Here is a 27500-nt window from a genome sequence, read left to right on the forward strand (position 1 = left end):
GGCCAAGTGCGTGCGTCCTCTCCTTGCTGAATCAGGTACTATGTGACAATCCGGACATAATCATCAATTCCACTGTTAAGGGTGGCGGCACAGTTATCTTGAAAAATAAAATATTGTAATTAAGTTAAAAGATTGCTACACTAAATGGATATGTATCAATTATTATTTAACCTCATCGTGAGCTTCACAACTTCTGCTTCTCTCATCCATTACAAATCTTAAACTTCGCTACTTTTCTATGGCACCACCCAAACTCATGTATTGCCCGTGGGCCCACAGCAGGCACCACCCGGGGGGGCCACCCTAATCATCACCCAGCGATGTGTTCAGCAGGACAGAACCATACCAGCAGCTGTTCAGTCTCAGAGGAGACTCATATACTGCTGCTTGTTGAATCGTAAATAAACCTTTAGTACATTCCTGCCTATAAACCTCTAAGATTCACCTGCCTAGAACCTCTAAGACAAAACCTGCCTATACCTTCTAAAACCACAAGATGTCGCTAATTAGCGCTGTGTTTAATTATACCATTAATAAAACTCTAAGACAGTTGAATAGCGGTCCAACGCGCTAAAGATTATTATTCGGGTAAAAGTACAGATGTTACCACGCTATGATCTAACATTAAGCGCAAAATAAATTGTACAAACATTAGGTCATAAGGTACAGTCAATACATACGCGTGCGCTCTGGGACCAGTTACCGGCATCAATAATGAGACCTCCGTCAAACAGCATAACAGGAACACCGCAGACTGGCATCTTGTTTCAGAACACTCACATATATACCCGTACTGGGATAAGCAATACAATAGAATACGTTGGCAGGTTCTCATTGGTTCCTCTTCTTGCTTCCGTTACGGTACAATTCATAGGTCAGTGCAAAGACACAACCCAGCCTCCAACAACCTGATTTTGTCCACTTTCCCGCTGCAATTGCGTTGTGCGTCTGAGGGTCGGTGGGGCACTCAGCGAGCAGCACTAAGCTGGAAGGGCATCTATGTGTGTGTGTGGCCATGCCAGTATGATTCTGGGAAGGATCACTAAAAAGCTGACTGTGTTCTGTTTAACATTGTGTGTATGAGTTGCAGGGAATTTTGCTACTTTTCAAATATATGTCGGTGTGTGATATTATACACATAAGTCCATGCATGATGGGCCACATGTACACACATACATACATATATATATATATATATATATATATATACATAAGCGCACATATGTATTTTTCTGATGTTTTTAAACTGCAATTGCAAAATGTGTTTATACAGTGAATTTAATTCTCATACAGGAAGGAGGCTTCCAGCTGTGCTGTCGGAGCCTCCCTGTTTATTCTGCCTGTTTTGGGTTGAAGATGGGCTTTGTATAGGGTTCCAAATGCTAATAAGTTAGTGTTTGTGTTAAACACTGTCTGCCTGTGTTTGAGGAAGACTGACTATGGCCCTGATTCAGAGCCGCTCGTAAGCGGCCGCTCGTTCGTTCTGACCGATGTTCGCACATCTGCGCATGCGTACAGATTTTAATACGCATGCGCGAACCAGTCAGTGCGGCCGAAAATCGTTTGTTCGCTATATAGCGAATGCCTGCTATTTTGAGTGACAGAAGGAGGCGTATGTGGGTGGTAACAGGGGAAGGTGCTTGAAAACGGGGGTGTGGAATTAGATCGCAGGCGTGCTTAAAGGTCAAAACGGGCGTTTTAAGGGAGTGCATAGTTAATAAAGCAGCGTCATTGACCACGTCACTTGTTTTTTTTTTACTCCGAACTGCTCGCAAAATAGCGGTTGAAAAAACCAGCCACAAGAATAGCGAGCAGTTCATACGCTGTTCGATGTACTCGATTAATCTAATAAATAGCGGACATGACGTATGGTGCGAGCGGCAAGGGGGTGTATTTTTCAAAATTACAACCGCAAGTTTTGCTTGCTCGTTCAGACTTAGAGGCGTGAACAGACCGCAATTAGCGAATGGTTCATTTGAATAGCCACCCCTTGTTTTAGAACGAACGACCGCAAATAGCGAGCAGCTCTGAATGAGGGCCTATGTACCTTTTTTTTACAAAATAGTGCTGTGAGATTTTATTTGTAAGATGGAGTCTTGTCGCCCTTTTCAAGATAGCATTGCGCAGATTCCAATTGCAAACAGATTCTGTCTTCGCCAATTATCCGGTTTTGACAGTCCACCCTTTGATAGCCAATCAAGCGCTATCACAACCTGTTCTGAATCTGTTTAGCCATGCATGAAAATATACCGTTCAATGTTATTATGGTATGACACAGTGTTGTCATTTGAACCATTCAGATAATGCGTCTCCGGGAGGGACATAAAACTGCCCTTATACGCACACCGCGGATCCTTAAGGGATCATGGGAAAGATGTGGGGATGCACCTATCCTATAAGTAGAGCCTTGGGAGGGGTTGGGACTGCATTACCTAAGATGACTTAAAACAACATAAACGTTATATCCATGCATGACCACTCAAACTCAGGCTACATTGTTATACACTACTTCATAACTCAGGATTGTAATACAGTTCTTCCTTATTATTGTTATTCATATTTTCACAACAATTTACTGTACTGAAATTGGACCGGCACTCCCCTGATTGGCATAGCACTCCTCCTCCTGACTCCACTCCATCAGCTCACATCTCCTTTGTCGGTCCCCCATCACAGACACTGAGTATCCCCAAACAGATCATCATGACAAAAACTCTGGAAAGAAAAAGAACTAGGATGACCACAGCAGACCACTCCATTGCTGGAAGCACTGATATACACATTTCTTTAGCTCAGATGTCTCAACGTCACCTTTTTAATCCTTCCGGCACAAGCTCGCAATCAACAGGTCCACATTATCGGCCTTGTCTCTGCCTTGTATCTCCACCGGTTGGTTAACCTCCCTATAGTGAGTGGAATGGACCCACGTATCTTCCCCGGCCACCCTTTGAGGATGCTGTATCATCAGATACGGACCTTTCCACCGATCAGTCAAACAACCTGAGCTAAAAAAAAAATTTTGGATCATAACAAATTCTTCCAGATTTGACATCATGACAGTTTGCATTAGACATGTGAGTTAATAACACTTTCAATTTCGGTTATTCTCATTCATCTTCGTGAGACCCTGCACAGTAACCTCATTAATTTCTGTTATTCTCATTCATGTTCGTGAGACCCTGCACAGAAACCTCATTATCATATTTTCACATGAGGCTGCCTGTTTGAACAGTATCTCAAAGGGGGGCAAATAAAGGAAAAGACAGTCTGGGATAATCTTAGTGTTGTTACCCATCATCTTACACATGTTCTTGAAAACATCACCTGTAAAATAAGTCCCCCCATCATTTTTAATAATTCTAGGGATATAGTATCTGCATACAGGTTCCTGCAATTAAATCTTGTTATCAATAGCTACTGCTCTAAATAATGTCTGGGCCGCTGGGTAGGATAATATTCCGAGTAGTCGACCTCAGCCTGGCATGGCTGCCGTTTATCCTCAGCAACCTTGTGTCCTATGAGTGGGAGATAAAGCACAACAGTTTAATATCATTTAAACATGACCTAAAATACAACAATAAATCGTCCACATTTTACATTAAAACAGATCCATTGGCAAGTTGAAAAGATTTCAAACAGTCTTATAAGGCTTTGGCAGACAATACTGGGTTTGTCCATGAGACCCTGGGACTCTCGTGTCTGCTTGCAGTGTACCCTTCCCCTTATTATTGAAGCAAGAGGGTACTGACAGTCAGGGTGTGAGAAAAATAATGAAGAAAACAAAACAGATATGGGTTATCAGTTACATCAACTACCGTTACCAGTCTTTCCCTATTAATGGTGTGACTTAACCTCTAAGGTTGACTGTCCTGTTCTAAAGCAGCATTCACGGCCGCGATGTGGGCAGGTGACAGCTGTGGCTGTCCTGAATGGTGTGGGTGTCCCTCCCTGTTACATTTTAAAACATCTCCGTGTGTGACGTGTGTTGGGAGGTTGTTGTGTGAGGGGAAAATATGAAAAGACAGAGTTTGAAAAGATTGAGGTTGTGTATGAGGATATAAGGTTGGCCGTGTGTGATAAGTGCGTTGCGGTGGTATTTGTATTACTTCTAGAGCTTGAATACTAACGGCCATTAATTTCTCGCTCAGCAATTCTCTCTTCTTAAGGATGTTTTCGTCATGCTCAATTGCAGGTTCCCTGAGAGTGTCCACTGTAATTCCCCTCCACCCAGGAAGTGAGGTCTGAACCCTGTTCACTGGTGAGAGCCCCTCCCTTGCTGACACTGGTGGGATTGTTACATGGGAAAGAGCGGACATTACAACAGGTTCATTATCTGCATCATAAACATGTTCCTTATAGTTACTTAGAAGAGGGTACAATTTACTTGTTACATTTTTATGGGTTTTTTTTACATTGACTGTACCTGCACCTCCATCCGCATAGGGCGGGGGTGGTGCGCGTGAACCATCTGTACTACCTTCCACAATGCTACCGTGCCGCACATGCGCGCTATTTCGCAGCTCGCACGCATTGCAATTCAGCGCTGCGGGTTTACTCTCTGGTAATGTGCTCATGACGCTAGTTTGCGTCGTTTGCACATTGTTGAGCCACACATCCCCTTCATGCTGCCACAGTTTTAAACAAAATACTTAATCTTTTTCTCTCGGGATCGCACCATACTGATGTGATCCTGGACATTGTCTAACACCTTTTTATCAAAACTACCAATTCTGGGAAACGGTCTAACACTCTTCCTCGTCATATTAAACCATAAATCACAATACCTTATTGCATAAGTACCATACTTAGTATGCATAATACGACGGGCCGATCCAATCGGAGCTTTCATTAGCAGCACATCATTGTCTAACATCTCTACTGTTTGCATGGCTCCCATTCTGAGACAAAGTCCTACGCTTTTCAATAAAGATTTAAACTGGTGAAAGACAATCTAGATACTCTCACTTACCTACGGAAGAAATTTCTAGATGCCCCCGCTCACCTACGGAAGAAATTCTAGATGCCCCCGATCACCTACGGAAGAAATTCTAGATGCCCCGCTCACCTACGGAAGAAATTCTAGATGCCCCGCTCACCTACGGAAGAAATTCTAGATTCCCCGCGCTCACCTATTATCTCTCAGCTCACAATCACACTTAGTGCGGCTCAACTACAATGCTCAAATATTATTGAACACTGCAGTCACACTGAGAGCCGGTCCCTAACAAAAATAACAAACCATACACCTGCTCTGTGTACTGAACGGTAAGCTGCTTACCGAGCGGCTAGGCTAACCCTTGCACCTAGCCCTTAAGGATCATACGATACCCTTAACTTTGTTCAACAAATATTCACTGTTACACACTTTTTCTCTGCGCAGAAAAATACACGTTACCCAAATATTGGTAATAGAATAAAATGTAAACCTCAATGGCTTTGTTCAAACATGTGGCAGCAGAACCGGAAGTGCGTATACGCTATTGTGCACCCAGCCGCATACACATTAATGCGACTACCACACAACCGTATAATGACTTTTTAACTGCATACGCAAAAATGCGTCTCAGCCGCATACTCAATACTGCGGTACCCCTATAAACGTAAGGTTCTATCAACAGAGAAAAAAAAAAACACTTTTTTTTCTCTCTTGTCCCTGGATTCTGAACAGCGCTTCCTCTACACAATAACCGGCAGTACGCTCTCAGCAACACTGTGGTAATGAAAGACTAATGCGTCTCTCAAAAGGCGCCTCCACCCTTTTGCTGAGAGAGAACTGACCGAGTATTACCGTGTATCAGATAACGTGATAAACCTACAAGCCCCCAACTGTTGAATCGTAAATAAACCTTTAGTACATTCCTGCCTATAAACCTCTAAGATTCACCTGCCTAGAACCTCTAAGACAAAACTTGCCTATACCTTCTAAAACCACAAGATGTCGCTAATTAGCCCTGTGTTTAATTATACCATTAATAAAACTCTAAGACAGTTGAATAGCGGTCCAACGCACCAAAGATTATTATTCAAGTAAAAGTACAGATGTTACCACGCTATGATCTAACATTAAGCGCAAAATAAATTGTACAAACATTAGGTCATAAGGTACAGTCAATACATACGCGTGCGCTCTGGGACCAGTTACCGGCATCAATAATGAGACCTCCGTCAAACAGCATAACAGGAACACCGCAGACTGGCATCTTGTTTCAGAGCACTCACAAAATATATACCCGTACTGGGATAAGCAATACAATAGAATACGTTGGCAGGTTCTCATTGGTTCCTCTTCTTGCTTCTTCCGTTACGGTACAATTCATAGGTCAGTGCAAAGACACAACCCAGCCTCCAACAACCTGATTGTGTCCACTTTCCCGCTGCATAATAAATCTAGTCTAAACTATGGCATACAACATTTCAAGAAGTTATTCTCTCTAACATTCATATTTCATAGCCGCATGTTCTGATCTTCTTACCTATGCCACCGGAATGCTGTGGGAACAGAGTAGATCAGTACGGTACCAAACACAGTCCAATTGTCATTTACTAAGCCATAGTTACAGAAAACATTCATTTCTTTATATACTGACATTGCGTTTAAACCAAGTAATAATTATCCTTTTTGCGTTACGGGACCATTGCTTTTAAATGTATGTATGCGGGGAGAAACAGCACTGAATTGCGTTGTGCGTCTGAGGGTCGGTGGGGCACTCAGCGAGCAGCACTAAGCTGGAAGGGCATCTATGTGTGTGTGTGGCCATGCCAGTATGATTTTGGGAAGGATCACTAAAAAGCTGACTGTGTTCTGTTTAACATTGTGTGTATGAGTTGCAGGGAATTCTGCTACTTTTCAAATATAAGTCTGTGTGTGATATTATACACATAAGTCCATGCATGATGGGCCACATGTACACACATACATACATATATATATATATATATATATATATATATACACACAGAAGCACACATGTATTTTTCTGATGTTTTTAAACTGCAATTGCAAAATGTGTTTATACAGTGAATTTAATTCTCATACAGGAAGGAGGCTTCCAGCTGTGCTGTCGGAGCCTCCCTGTTTATTCTGCCTGTTTTGGGTTGAAGATGGGCTTTGTATAGGGTTCCAAATGCTAATAAGTTAGTGTTTGTGTTAAACACTGTCTGCCTGTGTTTGAGGAAGGCTGACTATGTACCTTTTTTTTACAAAATAGTGCTGTGAGATTTTATTTCTAAGATGGAGTCTTGTCGCCCTTTACAAGATAGCATTGCGCAGATTCCAATTGCAAACAGATTCTGTCTTCGCCAATTATCCGGTTTTGACATGCTCAACTACACAGACAGTATGGTCCAGTGGACATAGTTATGATTATTTACAGATGTAAGTGGCTGGCGCTATGTTCCTTGTGAAGTCTAACGATAGACCCAGAATGCAGCCAGGAACAGCAGGAGCTTTCAACAAGGCCCCTCAAAAGGATAATTGTATTGTGAAAATTTGGAGAAAAATACCAAAAAGAAAAGATTTTCATTAGATCACAGGAAGCGCCGGAACCACTTCACAATACAATAGTTATGATTATGGCAGTTTACCATTATCACTAAACTACCACCACTCGGGGGCTTTCAGCAGGTACATGAGACAGTATACAATGAAAAGCTACAATAAGGCTTTTTGCACCATGCATGAGCTGATGGGGTATGTAGGCAGACCTGAGCAGAGCAGTCACATCTGCTTCTGGGAGGAATGTTCCAGGGAGAGACAGGCAATCAAAGCCAAATACAAACTGCTAAACTACATCAGAGTGCACAGAGGGGAAAAACCCTTCCCATGCCCCTTCCCTGGATGTGGCAAGTATTTTTGCCTTATCGTAGAACTACAAAATAGCTAATACAGGTACATGAGATTGGCTGCAATTTAAGGAGCACCAAATTTCTTAGGACTTGCTCTGGAAATGGGGTTGCTACCGAGGGAGGAGACAGGAGGCTGTCACTGAGGGAAGAGAGGAGGCTGCTACCGCGGGAAGAGAGGAGGCTGCTACCCCGGGAAGAGACGAGGCTGCTACCACGGGAAGAGAGGAGGCTGCTACCGCGGGAAGAGAGGAGGCTGCTACTGAGGCAGGTTAGGAGGCTGCTACTGAGGGAAGAGAGGAGGCTGCTACTGAGGGAAGAGAGGAGGCTGCTACTGAGGGAAGAGAGGAGGCTGCTACTGAGGCAGGTCAGGAGGCTGCTACCGAGGGAAGAGAGGAGGCTGCTACCGAGGGAAGAGAGGAGGCTGCTGCTGAGGGAAGAGAGGAGGCTGATGCTGAGGGAAGAGAGGAGGCTGCTACTGAGGGAAGAGAGGAGGCTGCTGCTGAGGGAAGAGAGGAGGCTGATGCTGAGGGAAGAGAGGAGGCTGCCACCGTGGGAAGAGAGGAGGCTACTGCTCAGGGAAGAGACGTGGCAAAGACTTTAATTTGTGCTCAGTCTGGGGATTGTGATACACATATGCCAAACAAAGGTCATTTTTTGATTGGTATGCTTTATAAGTAAGAAGGAATACATAAAGCTCAAAGCAATATATTTAATAATAGTTAGTAAAATCTAATTAAAGATGTTTATGGATGAACAACCACTTTAATGAATATTTTTTTTCAAGGCAGGTTGTATCTGTGCTGTCCCAGTAAAGTAAGAAGTGCTATTGGGAGATGAGGGAATTCATAAGTGAGCTACTGTAGTATATCTATAGTATATGTTTTAGCATCATTTATTTTTTAGTATACTGTAAGTTATAACCAAAAATATACATAATGATATACATGTCCATATTATATAGTATGTAAAAGGTACCATGTAGACAAACCGGGCCATTATGGTGTGCAGCTTATTTTCATTAGATTTACTTATAGAGGGAAATGTAACAGAGTGCGGAGTTCTGACAGCGAGCCCCGCATGAGACTGCCCAATGTTTTAAAGTGGCAGTTATTTAACAGGCAAAATTAACCTGGTTTTGCCGGTTAAATAACTGCTACTTTAAAACATCGGGCAGTCCCACACAGGACTTGCTGATGTCAGAACTCCGCACCCTGTTACATTTACCCCATAGTATGGAAATAAATTATCCTTTGCCAATTTCATAGTTGTAACAATTAGCGATTATTCATAGACACCTACTGAGCAATGCAACCATTGTGTTCCCATGTAATTCTTTCTTGTTGAACTTATCTCCACTCTTACTGGTAAACACAATGGTAAATGGCATGTTCCTACAGATTATGGGATCTATTTACTAAACTGTGTTAGGAGATAAAGTGATAAGGTACCAGCCAATCAGCTCCTAACTGCCACATCACAGGCTGTGTTTGAAAAAATGGCAGTTAAGAGCGGATTGGCTGGTACCTTGTCACCGTTCATTTGATCTCGTAATACAGCTTAGTAAATAGACCCCTATATCCATTAACATCCATAGTTCAGTCTAAATAGCAAAAATCGTCATAAATAATTAAATAATCTCAGTTAATCAATACATTTTGAATGGAAAATATATGACCCATCAGACATCCAATAACATCAGTACAAGTTATCATACGATCAAGGATAGGTATTTGTGAATAAATAAGCCCGTTTTCATCATGATTAATTATAGAATGTCTCATTTCTTTCAGGATGATTGTGTCCATTGGGTATTTTGGAGTTTCCTTGAACACCCCAAATTTAAATGGGGATCCATTCCTTAACTGCTTTCTTCTGGCTGCCATTGAAGTTCCATCATATATCATAGCATGGCAGCTTCTTCGACTTGTACCCAGGCGCTATTCAATGTGCGCAACTATGCTGCTAGGTGGAGCTGTGCTGCTTTTCATCCAACTGGTACCTACAGGTAATATCGATTGTCAGACAATCTGATTGATTGCTCGTCCAAGGCATTGTTTGTTTGTTGTCTTGTGACTGTTTACTATTTCTGCAACCAACATAGCCTCTGTTAGTTCATATCATTGTTTCAATAAAGTCAGCCCACTAGACCGCACTAAAGGGGCACATCCACTAGACGATCTACTCCCTGTCCAATCTCTAAACGATTTTCCCTTGAAATTTTATCTTTCAGTCTGAACGATTTACAAACGATTTGCAAACTATCTTTAATAGATCAAGTGAAATTGACATGCATGTTCAGTCGACTGACGAGACAATCAAACGACCAACGGGAGCGCGCATCGTTGATCGTTAACGACCAAACAGTGCACGATTTATGAACGATTTTCAAACGATTGAATGATAACGACGTCATTATCGTTCAATCGTCTGCTAAAATCGTGTAGTGGATGCCCCCCTTAAGGGCCTGATTCAGCTTGGGACAGAATTGCAACGGTGCATGCAGGCAGCTTCTGTCCTTGCAGTTATGGTAATGCGGCAGGAGGCATCACGCCACCTGCATGCATTACTTATCCAAGCTGCGGTGTACAACGCAGCATCGGATACTCTGCGAGAGCATCGGCCGGCTAAGTGACCCATGGGCTCACGCTAGCCAGTCACCGCAGATGAGAGAAAGAAGCTAGGGTATCTCTGGCAGCCGACTGAGATCCTGGCCTCTTCCCCAACGGTGGCAACACGCCGCCATTTCGGGGACATGGAGTCAGTCACCACCCCCTCCCACAAATGCAGCAGACTATCAATCACTGACAGGGGTAGATGTACTAAGCTCTGGAAACTGACAAACTACCAGCCAATCAGCTCCTGTCATGTTACAGGCTGTTTTAGAAAAATGACAGTTAGGAGCTGATTGGTTGTTAATTTATCATTCTCCAATTTATCATTTTCCAGAGCTCAGTACATCCGCCCCCTAGTCTGCGTGCGAACACGCAGGACCCGTACTGCATGTGCGCAATAAGGGTCAGGCGCCTGCACACACCATTGGGAATCTGCGTTCAGCAGTGCATTGCTGAATAAGGCCCTGAATATATATATATATATTTTTATATATTAAATAGTGAAATAAATGTAACAATCAACCACTATGAATGTTTATAACTTCTGTTTTTGTTCTCATTTCTAGATCTCTATATCTTGTCCACTTTTCTGGTAATGGTGGGGAAACTTGGTATTACAGCAGCTTTTTCCATGGCATATGTTTACACAGCTGAACTTTACCCCACCGTGATCAGGAACATGGGTGTGGGTGTCGGTTCTATGTCTTCTCGAATTGGAAGTGTCATTTCCCCATACTTTGTATACCTCGGTGAGGCTCTTTGTGTAATCCATTCTTTATGGTGCGTTCCTGCATGAACGATAACGATATCTATGATCGTCCATACATGCAGGCCAACGTGCACGATATCGTCAACTTTGCCTGTTCAGAGATGTGGCAGGATGACTTCACTGAAAGATGTCTTTGAACAATATCTTTCAAGTCACTGGTGGTACAGATCGTACTGTGTGTATGCGATCTGTACCACCAACGACTTGAAAGATATCGTTCAGCGAAGTCATCCTGCCACATCTCTGAACAGGCAAAGTTGACGATATCGTCCAGATTGGCCTGCATGTATGAACGATCATAGATATCGTTATCGTTCATGCGGGAACGCGCTTTGTTAGTCGGTCACTGCATAAAAATGAACAGTATAAACAATATATCGTTGAACGATATCGTTCATTGACATCGTACCGTGTGTACGCACCTTAAGACTTCGAACTCCAACGTTGTGCTCTGATAAACATGGTGAAAGTTTCATCTGTACATTACAGTTCAGTACAGATACCTGTAAGATAAATGGCATGATTCAGAGGTAAACATAGAAGCGCCCGCAGCTGCATATATTGCCAGTCAGCCGTCTGTGACTTTATGCAAGTGCCGCTACAAAGCCCCTCCCTGGTGCACACCTGTGCATCTGAATATGCAAATACTGAAACGCCCACTGTCAGCATCTGTAGTCGCTGAAATACCAACTTTTGCGTCTTTAGACGCATCATTGCAAACTTGCACCAGCCCCATGGCATGCGTGGCCCCTCCGTATAAGTATGGTCTCCTACGTGAGCGGTCCAGTATCTGTATACGTAATCACTTTCACAGACATGCTCGCGACACTCCCATAAGACAGACCATCTCCGTGTGTGCTCTAAGACACCTCCCTGTCACCGCCTAGGAACGGCCAACACATTTTCAATACAATTCTCTGTGCATGCGCCTGAAATTGCAACTGCGACTCTGTGCGGATACAAACAGGATGCATGCGAGGCGCGATTACTTATCATGCATGCGCAGTAGCAAAAAATCGCTCAATTATGTCCGACATCGGCTGTGCGTCCACCTCTGAATTAGCCCCAATAGTGTGTTATAGTAAAGTCAGCACAGCAATTCTTTTTTTCTCTAGTTAAACATGTTTTATAGCAATTAGAATATATATATGAAGTATAAACAGTCCTGACCTCAAAGTAAAAAATATTCCCAATCTATGGGCCTCATTTATCAATGGGTTTTATCATTCACAACGAGTGAAAAAACTTTTTGCGTATGATAATGATGCTCCAGCCAATCAGCTCCTAACTTTCATCTGTGTGAATAATGACAGTTGGGGGCGGATTGGCTGGAGCACCATTTATCATATATTGTGAACATATCGTCCACATCGGACAGTGTGTACCAGCTATGTCTCTGACGATGTGCGGTCCCTGCATGCAGGTCCGACGGGCGATATTTTCAGTGAGGGCCATGCTCCCGGCATCGGCAAGTGTGTATGCATTTGCCGATGCTGGCACCCCGCAGGATCCCGTCACTAGCGAGGTCGGTACACACTAGACATCTTCTGATGTGTGCTGACCTTAAGACTCGATGTAAAAACCACACTCTAAGCCTATATTGCAGGGCCTGATGGAGAGTTGGAAGTAGATTGTGCTATATGTAGAGTTGTGTACGTCTTATGTGCCTGCCGCCGAACTGTACGCATGGTTTGCTACTAGTGATCATCATCAGTGCTCACTTGCACTTACCAGTCTGAGTCAGTCATAAGTTCAAAAGCTGACGCTTCTCGCAGTGTTCTGCAGACTGGGCACGCACCAAAAACCGCAAACGTGGGCTGCGCATGCATGGCGCAAAGCATCTGCAGTGACAAGCGTTTCTTGGTGGCAACTGGGAGGTTATTGTGCAGACACATGGAGCATATGCACCTTGTGAGACTGTTATGTGGGTGTCGTGGGCATGTAGCCCAACTTACCTGCTTGTTTGAGGCGAGTGGACAGAGAAGGGAAACTTTTTTCAGACTGAAAGTGCCAATACTAATGATGACGGTTACGGCATTAGCTGGGATAACAGTGAGCGGAGAGATGTATTCGCACAAAGTCGCTCAGACACTCGTTTACACGGACGGACACTTGCATTAGCACAAGGTACTAAATGTAGAAGCCACATATGCCGACACTTTGTATCAGGTTCACCCTATTTTATTCCCTCGACACTCTCACTGAGAACGTTCTGTTACTGCCCAGTTACGCCTCTTCAGTTGTAAGTGCAGATGCAATTGAAATGCATACGACTTGGCATTAGAGATGAGCGGTTCAGTTTTACTCGGTTATGTTTAGATCTCAGAAACGGCATCTTATTGGCTATCCGGCACTCACATCTCTGAATTACCGATACAATAAATCCGAACTTGCGTTAATTTGGGTAAAAGAGCATAGTCAAAACTGAACTACTCATCTCTACTTGCATAACTTGTACTTGCGTAGCACAAAAGCACGCAACATACATCATTGTGAGTAGTCTGTAGTCATTGCTGCTTCCTGACCACTACATGTTTGGACTGAATATTATTACCTTTGCATAAGTTGTTGTAATATGAAATGTTTAAAGTGGACATGGAAGCTCCCCAACTTTTATACACCCACTCAATAATTCAGATACTAATAGATTTCCTAATGAGCAGGTTTGTCACAAACATACAAGGCCTGATACAGAGATGGACGTAGCTGCGAGTATATACAAATTCTTATATCAGCCTGCCCCTGGTGTACAAACAAGTGTCTGATTGTGCAAGAATCGTCACATGCGATTTCTGCATCTCTGCACGCTGTAATACCACCGGTGATTCTTTACATTCCACCATTGGTCGCACCATAGTCACTTGCTCCAGCCCTATGGAAGGTGCAGTCTCACCGTCTGACTCTGGCCTCTAATGGCTGTGACACTCCCACAACACGCCCACGAGACGGACTCTTTTTCCTTTAATTTCTAGTCACCTTCCAGGAGCACCATAACTTTTCCGCCCCATTTCTGATACCCTCTGTCCCAAAAGTGTGAATGCCGGCAAATCAGCGGCTCGTGTACTGTATACAGTCTATCTATGCGCTAGTAGGCTATTTTATATGTTTGGGAGTATGAAAAAGTGTTAATCCCATAACCACACTGCCCTATCCAACCAAATTCCTAGTTGACTCTATCATCAGATATCCTGAGTTGTATTTCTTAGATTTATTTAAAATCATGGTAATAGTCATTTTACTTGTTACACTCAGTTGAAGTATCTTACTTACATAACTTTCTTCTAATGAATCTCATTTATTGTGTATAAGATTACATCAAACAAGCAAACACTGCCCATTAAATTCTTTTCGCCTAATTAGTCATCAAGGAGGGTGTCCCAGTGGTTCTGAACAAACCCTGACATTATTACCTTGAAATAGGGATTTTCCCCAACTCTTCACCTGCTCAGGAGGTGGTGGGAACTAATCCGCAAAAACCGCATGTCAGAATTCGCACCCGTGAAAACTGCGGCTAATAAGATTGCGCAATAAGTATTTGTAATGTAATAGATGTGAAAGGGTATTTGTATGCTCTAAGCAATTCATATTTTAAATTAAGTTGTATGTTACTTATGTTACATGAACATATTATAATATGCTCTTCTGTCTCCTAACTAGGTGCTTATAACAGAATGCTTCCTTACATTCTCATGGGGAGCCTGACTGTAATTATGGGAATATTTGCACTGTTGTTTCCAGAAACTTTTGGTAAACCTTTGCCTGAAACTATGGACCAAATACAGACCATAAAAGGGTAAAAACCATTAAGTCACCCATTCGTTTTATCATTCTATTTGTTAACTTATCTTAACCTAAGCCTAGAAATGAACACACTGACACATGAAATGCAATTAAAGAGGTCACAGCCATAATTTATTGATCAAATTAGAATTGGTAATGGGTGGCAGGACAAAAGCAGTGCTCCGAGGCCACAGCCTTGCTTGAAACAATAATAAATAAACGGAAGCGGATTCCCGCCCCGCGCAGACTGGCCTGAGGTAGTACCATCCCCCCTTAATTGGCACAGCCTTCGGCCCTTCCCTTGGACAGGGACCAGGTCCCCCCTTATGGGCGGTGACCAACTTGCCGCTCTCAAAGGAAAGATGCTACCCAGTCACTCCTGCGCTAAATAATAGGCCGCCCAGGAGCACTGCTTCCCGCCAGGCTGAACTTCTACCTGTTGGAAGAAAACACAAAAATGCAAAATCCAACGAAACAAAAAAGCATACAAACCAGCTTAGTCGGGTGGGTGGGTGGGTGGTTTGAAGAAACTGGAAAAGAGGAAAATGGCTCCTCTTACCAAGGAATATATATGGGTAATTTGTAACCTCCCACAAATCCTATGATAGGCTTATCACATCAACTGACCACTACCTAACCACACCTTACCCAGCCTTAACCCTTAACTAACTAACAAATTTTAAATATCAAACAGGGTGCTTATCTATCCTCAAACTTAATTAAGTATTCGTATGCATTAAGTCACCCATTCGTTTTATCATTCTATTTGTTAACTTATCTTAACCTAAGCCTAGAAATGAACACACTGACACATGGAATGCAATTAAAGAGGTCACAGCCATAATTTATTGATCGAATTAGAATTGGTAATGGGTGGCAGGACAAAAGCAGTGCTCCGAGGCCACAGCCTTGCTTGAAACAATAATAAATAAACGGAAGCGGATTCCCGCCCCGCGCAGACTGGCCTGAGGTAGTACCATCCCCCCTTAATTGGCACAGCCTTCGGCCCTTCCCTTGGACAGGGACCAGGTCCCCCCTTATGGGCGGTGACCAACTTGCCGCTCTCAAAGGAAAGATGCTACCCAGTCACTCCTGCGCTAAATAATAGGCCGCCCAGGAGCACTGCTTCCCGCCAAAGCCCGGTTCATAGAACCAGGCCCGCCACCAAACTGTGACCCTCCAATACCTAAAGGAAACTACATAAGTCACTGATAAACAGCTCTAACCCTACTCCCGTTAGGTGTACCCCATCAGGCCTATAGAAGCTCTCCTCTTCGTAACGTAAACGTGGATGCCGTATGACGCGGCCACCCACACTGAGGATAAAACGGCCAACTGCCATATTGACCTTACGACGAACTCCGTCTAATGCCTTACCACCCTGGGGTCCTCGCCAAACTCGCCGTGGAACAATGTCCGACCAAGCAATGCGCACATTGGGCCAACGGTTAACTAGCACTTGCAAGTCGTTCCTAACAGCATGTATTAGCTCGATGCCTTTGCAAGTGCCCAAATCGTTCCCCCCTAAGTGAATGACCACCCAGTCCGGGGCCCCGAACTTATCCTCTGCCGTCCATAAGGCTTCCAGTAGTCGCTTCCAGCGCATACCGCGGAAACCTAACCAACGGACGTCATCTGCACCTAACAAAAGGGGGGCCTGCAAAGCTAAGGGGTGCCGACCAGCCCAAAATATAAATGAGTGTCCTACAAACCACACCCGACCGTTAGCATTCCTGGGTAACCCTGCAAGAAAAGTTACCTAGTCAGAAACTGAATCACAATATAACAAATAAATGCATCTTAAGGAAGGGAAAACAATAGTTGGGTGACCCAGCTGAAGGTGAAAAACATAAAACCTCTTTGAGGGCAAAACTGAAAAGCCCCTCAAACTCCAAAGCGGCAGTAGGCATAAGGCCCCTGGGTTTCCCAACAAACTCGCAAGGAGCGCAGCTACTTAAGCAACTTATCCTCCCTTAAATAAGTTTTATAAGCTGATGACTTCCATCGACCCAACTTTTGTAAGGTGTCGACCGAAGCACCATCAACCGCTGCGCAGGTTGCTGCCCCTATCCTAAATGAATGTGTCCCGAACTGGTCTGTGGGCAGGCCTAAGGCTATAAGGCAATTTTGAAACAGCTTTATGAACTGAAACTTAGATAAAGGTGTAAGATTAACATGTACAAGCCACTGCGCGCCACTTGGAGGGCGAAGAGCATTAAAACGCCGCGCCAAGGCAACTGGGCAGATAACAGCGTCTGAGTGTTCTTTTATAGAAATCCAACGACCCCTGCCAAGTTGGTCAGTCTTGGACCTATGCATTTTACACAATATCAATTCCTTCTTAACTACCACGTGTTTAAACAATAAACCCGATGTCGCGGAACTCTTACTAGAGGCTACAAGCTCGCCGATTCTAAACGCCCCGAAATATGCCAATGAAAAAGCTAAACTAAAAAGGGCCGATTCGTACTCTCCTAAAGCAACCCCTGATACAGCCACAATCAGATCTTTAAGCAAAGCCGGGTCAATTGGTCTACGCGTGTCGCCTATGCTAGGGTGTTCCTTCGCCCACCCCTTCATCGCTTTGGATAGCAGAAACGATTTTGTGGGATCTGCAACGCCATGTAGTTTAGAAAAGTAAGCGATGCCAGACAGCGCCGCAGACATAGCAGCCTTAGAACGACCCCTTTCATGCCAGTTCCAAACAAACTCTGCCATACGGTCGTCAACCGTCTTACCTCCCTCACGTGTGGAAGCCAAGAAACCCTGCCAATTGTCCCAAGCTGCCGTGTAGGTCCTTAACGTGCTAGGGGCCAGAGACTTCATTGCGAGGCCTTTGATGCCGGCACGACAATCTGCCATACATGGGAGGGGCAGTTTAAACCATGAATAGAAGCGTAAGGAGCGAGAGAACGAAACCTGTCCCACTGCAAACGAGATAAGGCGTCTGCTATCTCATTAGACACTCCCGGAACATGCTGCGCCCTAAACTCAATGTTCCTCCGTAAGCAAAGAAGCGTCAAGTGCCTCAACAACTTCAAAGCCAACGGAGACTCCGCCCTCTGATTATTTACTGCCTGAACAACACCCAAATTATCGCACCAAAAAAGGATCCTCCTATTACAAAGCCTGTAAGCCCATAACTCAACTGCCACTACGATGGGGAAAAGTTCTAAGAGCAGTATGTTCTTCGTAAGGCCCAAAACTCCCCAAACTTCTGGCCAAGGCTCCGCGCACCAATCTCCTTCAAAAAAGGCGCCGAAACCGATGGAACCGTCAGTAAATAACTGAAGCTCTGAATTATCTACTGGGGCCCGGAGCCATATACGAACACCGTTAAACTTGCGCAGGAAAAGCAACCAAACTCGAAGGTCTTCCCTCAAATCTTGGGATATTCGAACGAGGTGATGGGGCTTCTTGATACCCGCCGTGGCTCTTTCGAGCCGCCTACAAAAAACCCGACCCATGGGAATGACTCTACAAGTAAAGTTAAGGAGTCCTAGCAACGACTGCATCTGCTTCAGCGAGACTTTCTTTGACAAAACAAACGCTTCAAGCAACTCCCCCAAACGTCGCACCTTTTCAATCGGCAAACGGCATAACCCTAGCACAGTATCTATTTCTATGCCCAAATACGTCAAACGTGTAACCGGACCCTCCGTCTTGTCCCTGGCAACAGGAACGCCTACCACTGTGAACAAGGCCTGCAAGGAAAAAAGCAATTCCTCACAAACCTGGGTATCCGCTGGCCCCACCAACAGAAAATCATCTAGGTAGTGGGTAACCCCCGCTTGCCCTGTGCCCGCCTGTAAGCACCATTGCAAAAAGGAGCTAAAACATTCAAAAAAGGAACACGAGATGGAACATCCCATCGGCAAGCATCTATCTACATAATAGAGTCCCGCAACTCTAAAACCCATGTACTTAAAAGATTCGGGGTGAAGGGGCAACAGCCGAAAAGCCGACTCGATATCCACCTTGGCTAATAACGCCCTTCTCCCAAAACTCTGTACTATATCTAGAGCCTGCTCAAATGATTGGTAAATGACCCGACAATCCGATGGATCTAGCGCGTCGTTGACCGACCCTCCCTCGGGGTAAGAAAGATGCTGTATCAACCTAAACTTACCCGGTTCTTTTTTTGGTACGACCCCTAAAGGCGATATGCACAAACCTTCCAATGGTGGGGACTTAAAAGGGCCGCACATGCGCCCCAACCCTATTTCCGCTTTAATCTTAAGTCGTACTACTTCCGGGTGTAGGCGTGCCGACTTAAGATTTCTTTTAGACACAACCGAGACCTCCCGTGTCACCGGTAAACGAAAACCTTCACTAAACCCATGAAACAAAAAGGCTGCTTCCTCCCTGAGAGGATAACGAGCCAACCAGCTCTTCAACTCCCCTAGGTGCTTTACCTAACACCGCCCCGCGACTCGTCGGGCTGATCACCTCGATTTGTCCTTCCACCGCCGGTACGCCCGCATTCTTTAGCCGGGTGCCCGCTCCCGCACAGCATGCATATGTGTCTATACCGACAGCCCGACCCTCTATTACATTGCGCATTATTATATGCGTAGCATTTTCCTCTGCCGGCTCCTGCACCGCCTGGGCGGGCCGGAAAGGGCTGTTTACGCACTACCAAGGAATCCGCAGAAGCGCGAGGCAGTTGGTTGACTTCCAGCCACACCTCTACGTCCTTGAAGCCAAACTGAAAATTTGCCTGCCCCTCTTGCTTTTTCCGGAATGTCTCATCATATTTCCCCAAGCTGTACCCTTGCCTGACGAGTGCATGCCGTGCACCATATGCATATACTTGAGAACATTCATGTACTCAGTCGGGCGTGACTCAAGGTATGAAGCTGCGAAAACGAACATCCCTGCTTCCCAATTCTGGAATGAACGGAAGCTTTCTTCCGTGCCTGCACCAGCTGATTTTGCCCGATCTAAAGCCTTTTTAGCATCCGCTGTAATGGAAAACATGTCCACGAATTTCCCCTTCCTGATCCTTTCCCTAACCTTAGACCTCAAACCCCTAAGAATGGCCGTGTTTGCGCAATGCACCATATCCCCCGTAGAATCTGGGACCTTAGCTGCTGACACTGTGCTGGTCTTTTTGGGACTCCCCCGTTTCCCTTTAATCTTGTGCGCTAAGTATCGCATAAGCTTACGCGGCCTCTCTGATGAACTTGCAGAATCGCTAGAGTCAGTGGAAGATGAGTGTGTGCTGTGCAATGTGGAAACAGCATGCTCACCAGAAACTGCCGTCGAAGGACCAGCCACTTCGTCCAGAGTGTTCGCCAAAAGTCCCTCGTTGCGCGGTGCACCCACCACGACTTGACTCGCCGAAGCCATCTCGCTGTCCGTCCGCTGAATCTCAGCTGCCCGATTGGAATGCTCCCCAACTGCAACCTGAGGACTTGACGTAATCACAGGTGACTCAGACTGCACATCAACTCCCCCCGTGGAAAGGGGGGCATGGGGGGGCGGCAGGGGCGCATGGACAGCTGCAGGTGGCTGAGGGGGAGGGGGGGGCGGGGTGGGAAGGGGGGGTGGGATATGCATGGGCTGGGCATATGCTGCAGAAGTGGCCGGAGGAAGGGCGAAAGGTGGCGGCAGGGCATGGTAATACGGGCCGAACCCTTGCGGAAGGGGGGCGGGCCCAGGGGTTAACGCAGGGAGGGCGTACTGGAACATAGTGGGGGGGAGGGCCTGGTGGAGCCCGATGGGGGCAGAAAAGTAAGGTGCTGCATTTGAAAAATGGGGTGGGCCGTAGGGGCCGGTGAAATATGGTGACCAGCTGGGCTGCAGCGCTGGTAAAGGGTTGAATGCAAGGGGGGGTTGCTGCATGTTGTAACCGCCACCCATAGGTGCGGGGGTGGCGATGGGTAATAACAAGCTGGGGGGGGCACTTAGGGTACCAGTCCTGATGGACCCTGCAACTGATGCCACGCTGCAGGGGGAACCCTGGTGGCTGAATAATAGAGGTGAGGGCTGAGGAGGAGGGGGCCCCCTCGCTCCAGGGGTAGAGGGGGCTGAAGGGGGGGATGCCGAAATGCATAGGGCCCCCTGTGCTGGATCCTGGCTTAAAATGGCCGCCGCAACCCTGTGGGCGGGGCCAACTGAGGGCGCAGGGCGCGGGCTGGCCGAGGCAAGTGTGGGGAGAGGCGCTGGGCTACGGCCGCCCGTGCTGCTCGCGGCGCCGCCGGAGAGCCAGGCGGCCATCAATTGCGGAGAGGCAGCGGGGGAGGTGAGGGAGCGGGAGCCGGCGGGGGGTGCCCGCGCGGGAACATGCTCGCGGCCTGCAGCGTGGTGCGGCCCGCGTCTGGATGGAGGGGGAGCCGCAGATGTAAGGGGCCTGGAAGCCTCCATCAATCGGCGTGGGGGGGGCGCTGAGCGGCGGGGTCTGGGCATTATGAAACAGGAATGAGGGGGGGGGGCAGTAAAATCAGAGGACAGAGGGAGGGGGGGGGGTGGAAACAGCAGGTGGATGGGATGTTAAACACAAATAAGGGGGGGGGCTGGATAGAAGGAGCTGGAAGGAAAGGGGTGAGAGAAAGATGAGAATAAAAGAGATAGGTAGGATGTGAAATAAAAGAGAAAGAATTTAGACCAAGATATACAGCTATGCAGATACTATATGGAATACTTAGCCAGCCTGGTTTGAAGAAACTAGAAAAGAGGAAAATGGCTCCTCTTACCAAGGAATATATATGGGTAATTTGTAACCTCCCACAAATCCTATGATAGGCTTATCACATCAACTGACCACTACCTAACCACACCTTACCCAGCCTTAACCCTTAACTAACTAACAAATTTTAAATATCAAACAGGGTGCTTATCTATCCTCAAACTTAATTAAGTATTCGTATGCATTATTTGTATAAAATATGTGTAATCTTGTTTTGTACATTTACAATTATAACCAGGGACTGGGGGATATGTCCCAAATCCCCAGTGTTCACAAACTCAGAATGTTTCTACCCCACATCAGAAAATGAGAATTCTAAATATCATGAAAACTCACTTCAAAGTCCAACCTGCTATAACTTAATTAAATTAACGTCAACATGTAGTTTATTCCTAGAACACTGCTCGGCTGAACCTCCGGTAAATCTTGTTGTCTTGAGAATAGTTCTAAAGCTGCATACACACACAACGATTTAGTTAATGAACGATTTTAGTAAACGATTTTTTCCCTTGAAGAAATTAACTAAAATCGTTTACTAAAGTTGTTCATTTACTAAATGTAATGAACGATTTTTATGAACTACAAACGATTCTTGCATATTAACTTAATGAAAATCGTTGAGTTGACAAGTCTGACTGAACTACAAACTACAAACGTGAACGCGCATGAACAATAATCGTTCATCGTTTGACTCAGAAAGTGAACGATTTTTTCAAACAATTATCGTTAAACGATATCGTTTAACGATAATCATTAAAAAAATCGTTGTGTGTGTATGCACCTTAAGAGATTGCAATATCTCATCACTGCCAAACAATTGTGATCTCACTTGAGCCAGCATTGGCATGACAAATGGTTAATAAAACAATCACCTGCTCTGTCTAACAATGATTAACCACTTAACTGACGATTTCTTTTTCCAAAAACCGCTCCAAAATTGTCGGTTTCTTTTTTGATTGAATTAGGTCAAGAACATAATTTTAAACTTATCCATCACTATTTTATTTGAAATTTTTTTTTTTTTAAAACCCAGTATACCATAAAAATAGCACTTTTTATGTTATACTGTAGTGATGGCCATTGACAGCTGTACCATTGATGGTTCAGCCATCGTTAGAAGCCATCAATTGTTTAGCGATTGGGCAAGATCTGTGTAGACCACAATTGTCGATGTTTCCTAAACATCGATTGATGGCTACCATCGATGGTGCAACATTGATGGCCACCAGCAATGGCAAACCACTTGTCGTCAGTCAGACCATCGATGTTTGCAAACCATCGATGGTTGGTTGACATCCCTAAACAGAGGCTCTGCGATATCTATCGGACATATATATATATATATATATATATATATATAGAACATATATGTATATATATATATATATATCTATAGAACATATATGTATATATATATATGCATATATATATATATATATGCATATATATATATATATGCATGCACATATGCATATATATATATATATATATAGATATATATATGCATTGCATATATACATATGCATATTATATATTTTATTATGGCCAGGCCCCTTATATATGTGGGCATTATGGGGGAGGAGGAGCAGCTGAGGCTGGAGGGAGTGGCCCAGATACTTAGAACAGTGGCGGCTACCAGAGCCGCCGCTGCTCTCTATACAAGGCCAGTGATCACTGTGTGATCACTGCCGGAGCCGCAGCGGGAGGGTGTCCCGCTGGCGGCCCGGACCCATAGCACAGCGGCGGCTACCAGAGCCGCCGCTGCTGCTTCTGCTCAGCCAGTGATCACTATGTGATCACTGCTGTGCCGGAGCCACAGCGGGAGGGTGTCCCGCTGGCGGCCCGGCTACTCAGCAGCAGCGGCGGCAGTTACCAGAGCCGCGATGCTGCTGCTTCTACACAGTGATCAGTGTGATCACTGTGTGTTCCCGGAGCCGCAGCAGAAGGGTGTTCCGTTGGCGGCTCCAATACATAGCAGCAGCGGCGGCTACCAGAGCCGCCGCTGCTGCTTCTCACTGAAGGGTGTGGGGCCGGCTGGGCTGCCCGATCACTGCTGGCCACAGTGGTCGGGATATACTGGAGCCTGCAGCCGCGCCGGGAGGGGGGTGCCGCCAGATGCCCGATCACTGTGGCCAGCAGTGATCGGGACACAAAGGAGGGGGAGCCGCGGGTGTAGAGGGACCAGAAGGTCCCTCAGATATAGGCGGCAGTGGGAAGATTAACTTCCCATAGCCGCCTAGTGGCCATTCCTGACTGGTCGTATCAGATACGACCAAGTCAGGGAAAGCCCAGCCTGGTGTGGTCCTATCTTATACGACAGTGCCAGGCAAGTGGTTAAAATGCTTGTTCTCTCACACGCTCACTATGAATTGCTCTACTTCTATGCATATTTCATGACAATCTAAGTCTGTTTTGGGTCAGGTTACCCCCCATCCTCAGAGGGGGAGGTAGTTAAATAGTCGAGAGTAATGCTGTAGACAGTCAAAACATCTTTACCATCATGTTTAAAGTTAAAATGCCACCACGGTTAAAATGTCCTAGCAACATTATTACCACGTTGGCATTCTCCCATTGACATGACGCTGTTGACATTTTCAGAGAGAAGAGAAAAAGGACTCCGTATGTGGGGCACACTCCTATAGAATTACCAAGCTATAAAAAATACCTTGTATTGAAATTCATTAAAAAGGAAAAGAGAAAAAAAATGGCCAAAATTACCTATCAGGTTGGACAATACAAACAAACAAACAATTCTCCAATCGTAGGAGATACACTGTAATGTTACTACAGTTTTTGTTGTATATTTTGGTCAGTACCTATGGAAAAAATATTTCATGTTTTTATCTTTCAAAAACCACAAGGCAGGACTTTTAGGTATTAAGATATACAATTTGGATGTAATCGGCAATCACAATTGTTTTTTGTATATATTGAAATATATACAACAGTCGATAATCACAGTTGTTTCTTATATATACATATAGCAATGTAGATATTCATGATTGCCTCTAAGCAGATTTCTGCTATGCAATCATCTCAATTGGTGTTGTGTATTTAGTCAGAAAGTATGGAATAAGTATATGTATCTTATGTTAATATCTTTCAAAAGCTGTTGACATTTTGACTGTTGACCGGATCACTGCTGACCAAACACTGAACCACATTTGAGGTCATGTACAGCTAGTTTGGCTGTTGTCACAACTTTTTGCGAAAACTAGGAATTGAGTCAGGAATTGTTCAGATATATTACCTGATATGCACGTGTTCATCATAGAAGGATAATATGAAAAATAGGAGACATGAATAGGTAATATATTGCATTTTGAAGATAATGAACTGGAAAATTTTATAATCTCTAAATGGAAATTAACATTGCTGGAAGGTCCTTTCAGTAAGACTAGGGGCTTAGATGTTTCACCAATTCTCAAGGAATTTTGGGGATGGTTGGTCTCTGACCATATAAAAATGTACCTATTAGTAACCAGAATTATAGGCCAAGTATTTGCAAAACTATGATAGCACTTACACGGTGTAGCGTGTCCTTTACTCACATATGGCGGCAAGATAGGAGGGACATGTTCTGTCAAAATATGGAAAAGTCATGTTCGGCACCCATACTTCCCCTCACTTCTGGAACTACTGTGTTGCACATTCTTGCCTACACGCACTTACGCGAGGATGGAAGAGAAAGACTAAATGAGGCACAAATGGCCAACAAACTAAAGACTCTATATAACTCTGCCAGGACCCAGAAACAGTAAGAAGGACACCACTTAACTGTTATCTCTCCTCTCAGTCTAAGCAACTCCAGCATACATCTGCTTACCAATTTCTCTAGGTATTTAACAGTTCTTCTAGAGAATTTTAAAAAATGAACCCGTGTGGTGCAGGTTTTTGAAAGTGATTTTGGCGAGATAGCTGTCAGATTTAAAACTGAAATTTTGACTAAGGCAAACACGACCTGCGTATTACATCTGACTGTCTTCTCGCCAAAATCTTGCCACTTTCATGCGATCTATTACATTTGGTCCCTGGAGTCTCTTGAATACAGAATTCAGTTGCTCTAAAACCCAATTGTTACATATTTACTGACACATGATTGTCTAATTTTCCTAAAATTTCATATTAATTATAACAGCGAGTGAATATTGGCACTGTCTGTAAGTTTTTACTGTTTTGGTTGAAATATGCCTAAAAATGTTTATCAATATAAAGGACAATGTATAGATGGTGGTCCACTGAAAGTGTTAAAGCCCAGGCTGATCACCTCAGAAGGCTTAGAACAGGCCTGGCCAACCTGTGGCTCTCCGGCTGTTGTGAAACTACAAGTCCCAGCATACCCCTGCTCGATCAGCTGATAAATCATGCTGGGACCTGTAGTTTTACAACAGCTGGAGAGCCACAGTTTGGCCAGGCCTGGCATAGAAAAATTGACTTCTTTCTATCGGGAAAATAGCTGTGTGAAAACAGGAGGGATTTAATTCAGTCCCACAAAAATAAATCTTGTTTTTGCATGTGGATGCAGAACTTCTTTCAAAAGATGCCACATTTTATCATACCACCATTTTCATTTCCAACCCAACACAATGCTCAAATTCAAGTGAGTTTGTGCAAAGCCCCCCCAAGAACAAATGGGTGCAAACAGAATGTGCATAGCGAGACCTGAGCAGTTAACTGGGTATCAGTTTTAGTAAATATGCCTAATTTAAGACTTTTTGAAGGATAATGTCCCATGAACAGAGTGTTGATTAATTGGAGATTATTTGGTTTATTTACAGGCTAAGTTGCAAAAGGAATTCCCATAAAGAGCCTCACGAAAATCTAGAAGAGAGAAAAAATGTAATAATTTTAAGGGCCTCAAAATTATGATAGTCACCGTTTTTTGTTTCTGGCTAATATGGTATTATCATGTCTGTCTGATCTGTTTACAGTGCATCTTAAAACTTATATCTGACAAAAAGAAAAGACATAAAACCTGAACAAAAACTTCAACATTCCAACAATTGTGGACAGTACTGAGTGAGAATCTGGAGCCTCCCACAAATTGTGAGGTGATGACTTATTGGCTGCCTAAGCTGTAACAGAACATTATCACTGTTCTAACACAAGACTGATGGAAACTAATGCTGCAGTTTGTGTCACCAAGTGCCAAATCATTTTTCTAAGTTTGCAGTTTGTTTTTGATTTTAAATTTGAGATAATTCTTGAATTATCCAGTGTTGTGTTTTGGTAAAAGATTGTATTGCAACTGAAATCTGTTTTACTAGTGTGTCTATTCCATTTTCTTTTTTTTACTTTTTAACTTGCGAATGCAAAACCATGACACTTCAGGAATTTTATTTACTGGCATTATTGACTCATATGTACTATAGAGATTTTAAAGGAAAATTCTTGTGTAAATAGTTGAAATATGACCAAAATTTGTTCTATTAAATTAACTATAGCTACAATGTTTGAATGTTGAACAAATACCTTTTTACAAAATAAAGATGGCTGCTTACTTAAATGTCTGACTACATTTGTGTACAGTCAATGTATATCTACCAAGTACCATTGTCTATTTATTCTGACATCTGCCACAATATGGCTCATTCATGGACCATCGAATATGCGGCTATGGAGAGCATCTAATTATTTAGAAGTGTTACTTTCCAGGAGCACTGTATTCATTTTACTGGTCCTGTGTGAGAGAGTTGTGTTTGGGTCACGCCTAACCCCAATGTAACAAGGTAGAATAGTGCTGTAACATGTCTGACATATACTTTCCCACTTTCTCCTTGCCATATTTGTCCCCTCCTTTTGC

At 44.2% G+C, this 27500-nt stretch overlaps 2 protein-coding genes across 2 annotated transcripts in view; one reads left to right on the forward strand and one right to left on the reverse strand.

Moving 5' to 3' along the window:
• Positions 1 to 27187, forward strand: part of LOC148526403 (organic cation/carnitine transporter 2-like) — a 133359-nt gene extending 106172 nt beyond the window's left edge. Inside the window, exons 7-11 of the mRNA XM_088470389.1 lie at positions 9636 to 9850; positions 11024 to 11206; positions 14884 to 15019; positions 26476 to 26536; positions 26629 to 27187. Coding sequence (XP_088326515.1) covers positions 9636 to 9850; positions 11024 to 11206; positions 14884 to 15019; positions 26476 to 26536; positions 26629 to 26676 — 643 coding nt within the window. The 3' untranslated portion in view covers positions 26677 to 27187. The remainder of the gene's footprint in view (positions 1 to 9635; positions 9851 to 11023; positions 11207 to 14883; positions 15020 to 26475; positions 26537 to 26628) is intronic.
• On the reverse strand, positions 15850 to 18213 carry LOC148526404 (uncharacterized). The gene has a single exon (XM_088470393.1). It carries the CDS (start codon positions 17866 to 17868, stop codon positions 16957 to 16959), a length of 912 nt encoding a protein of 303 aa, XP_088326519.1. The 5' UTR covers positions 17869 to 18213; the 3' UTR covers positions 15850 to 16956.
• Positions 27188 to 27500: the final 313 nt, after the last annotated feature.

The sequence above is a fragment of the Taudactylus pleione genome, unplaced genomic scaffold (assembly GCF_031769625.1).
Source record: "Taudactylus pleione unplaced genomic scaffold, aTauple2 ptg000099l, whole genome shotgun sequence".
Classification (NCBI taxonomy): domain Eukaryota; kingdom Metazoa; phylum Chordata; class Amphibia; order Anura; family Myobatrachidae; genus Taudactylus; species Taudactylus pleione.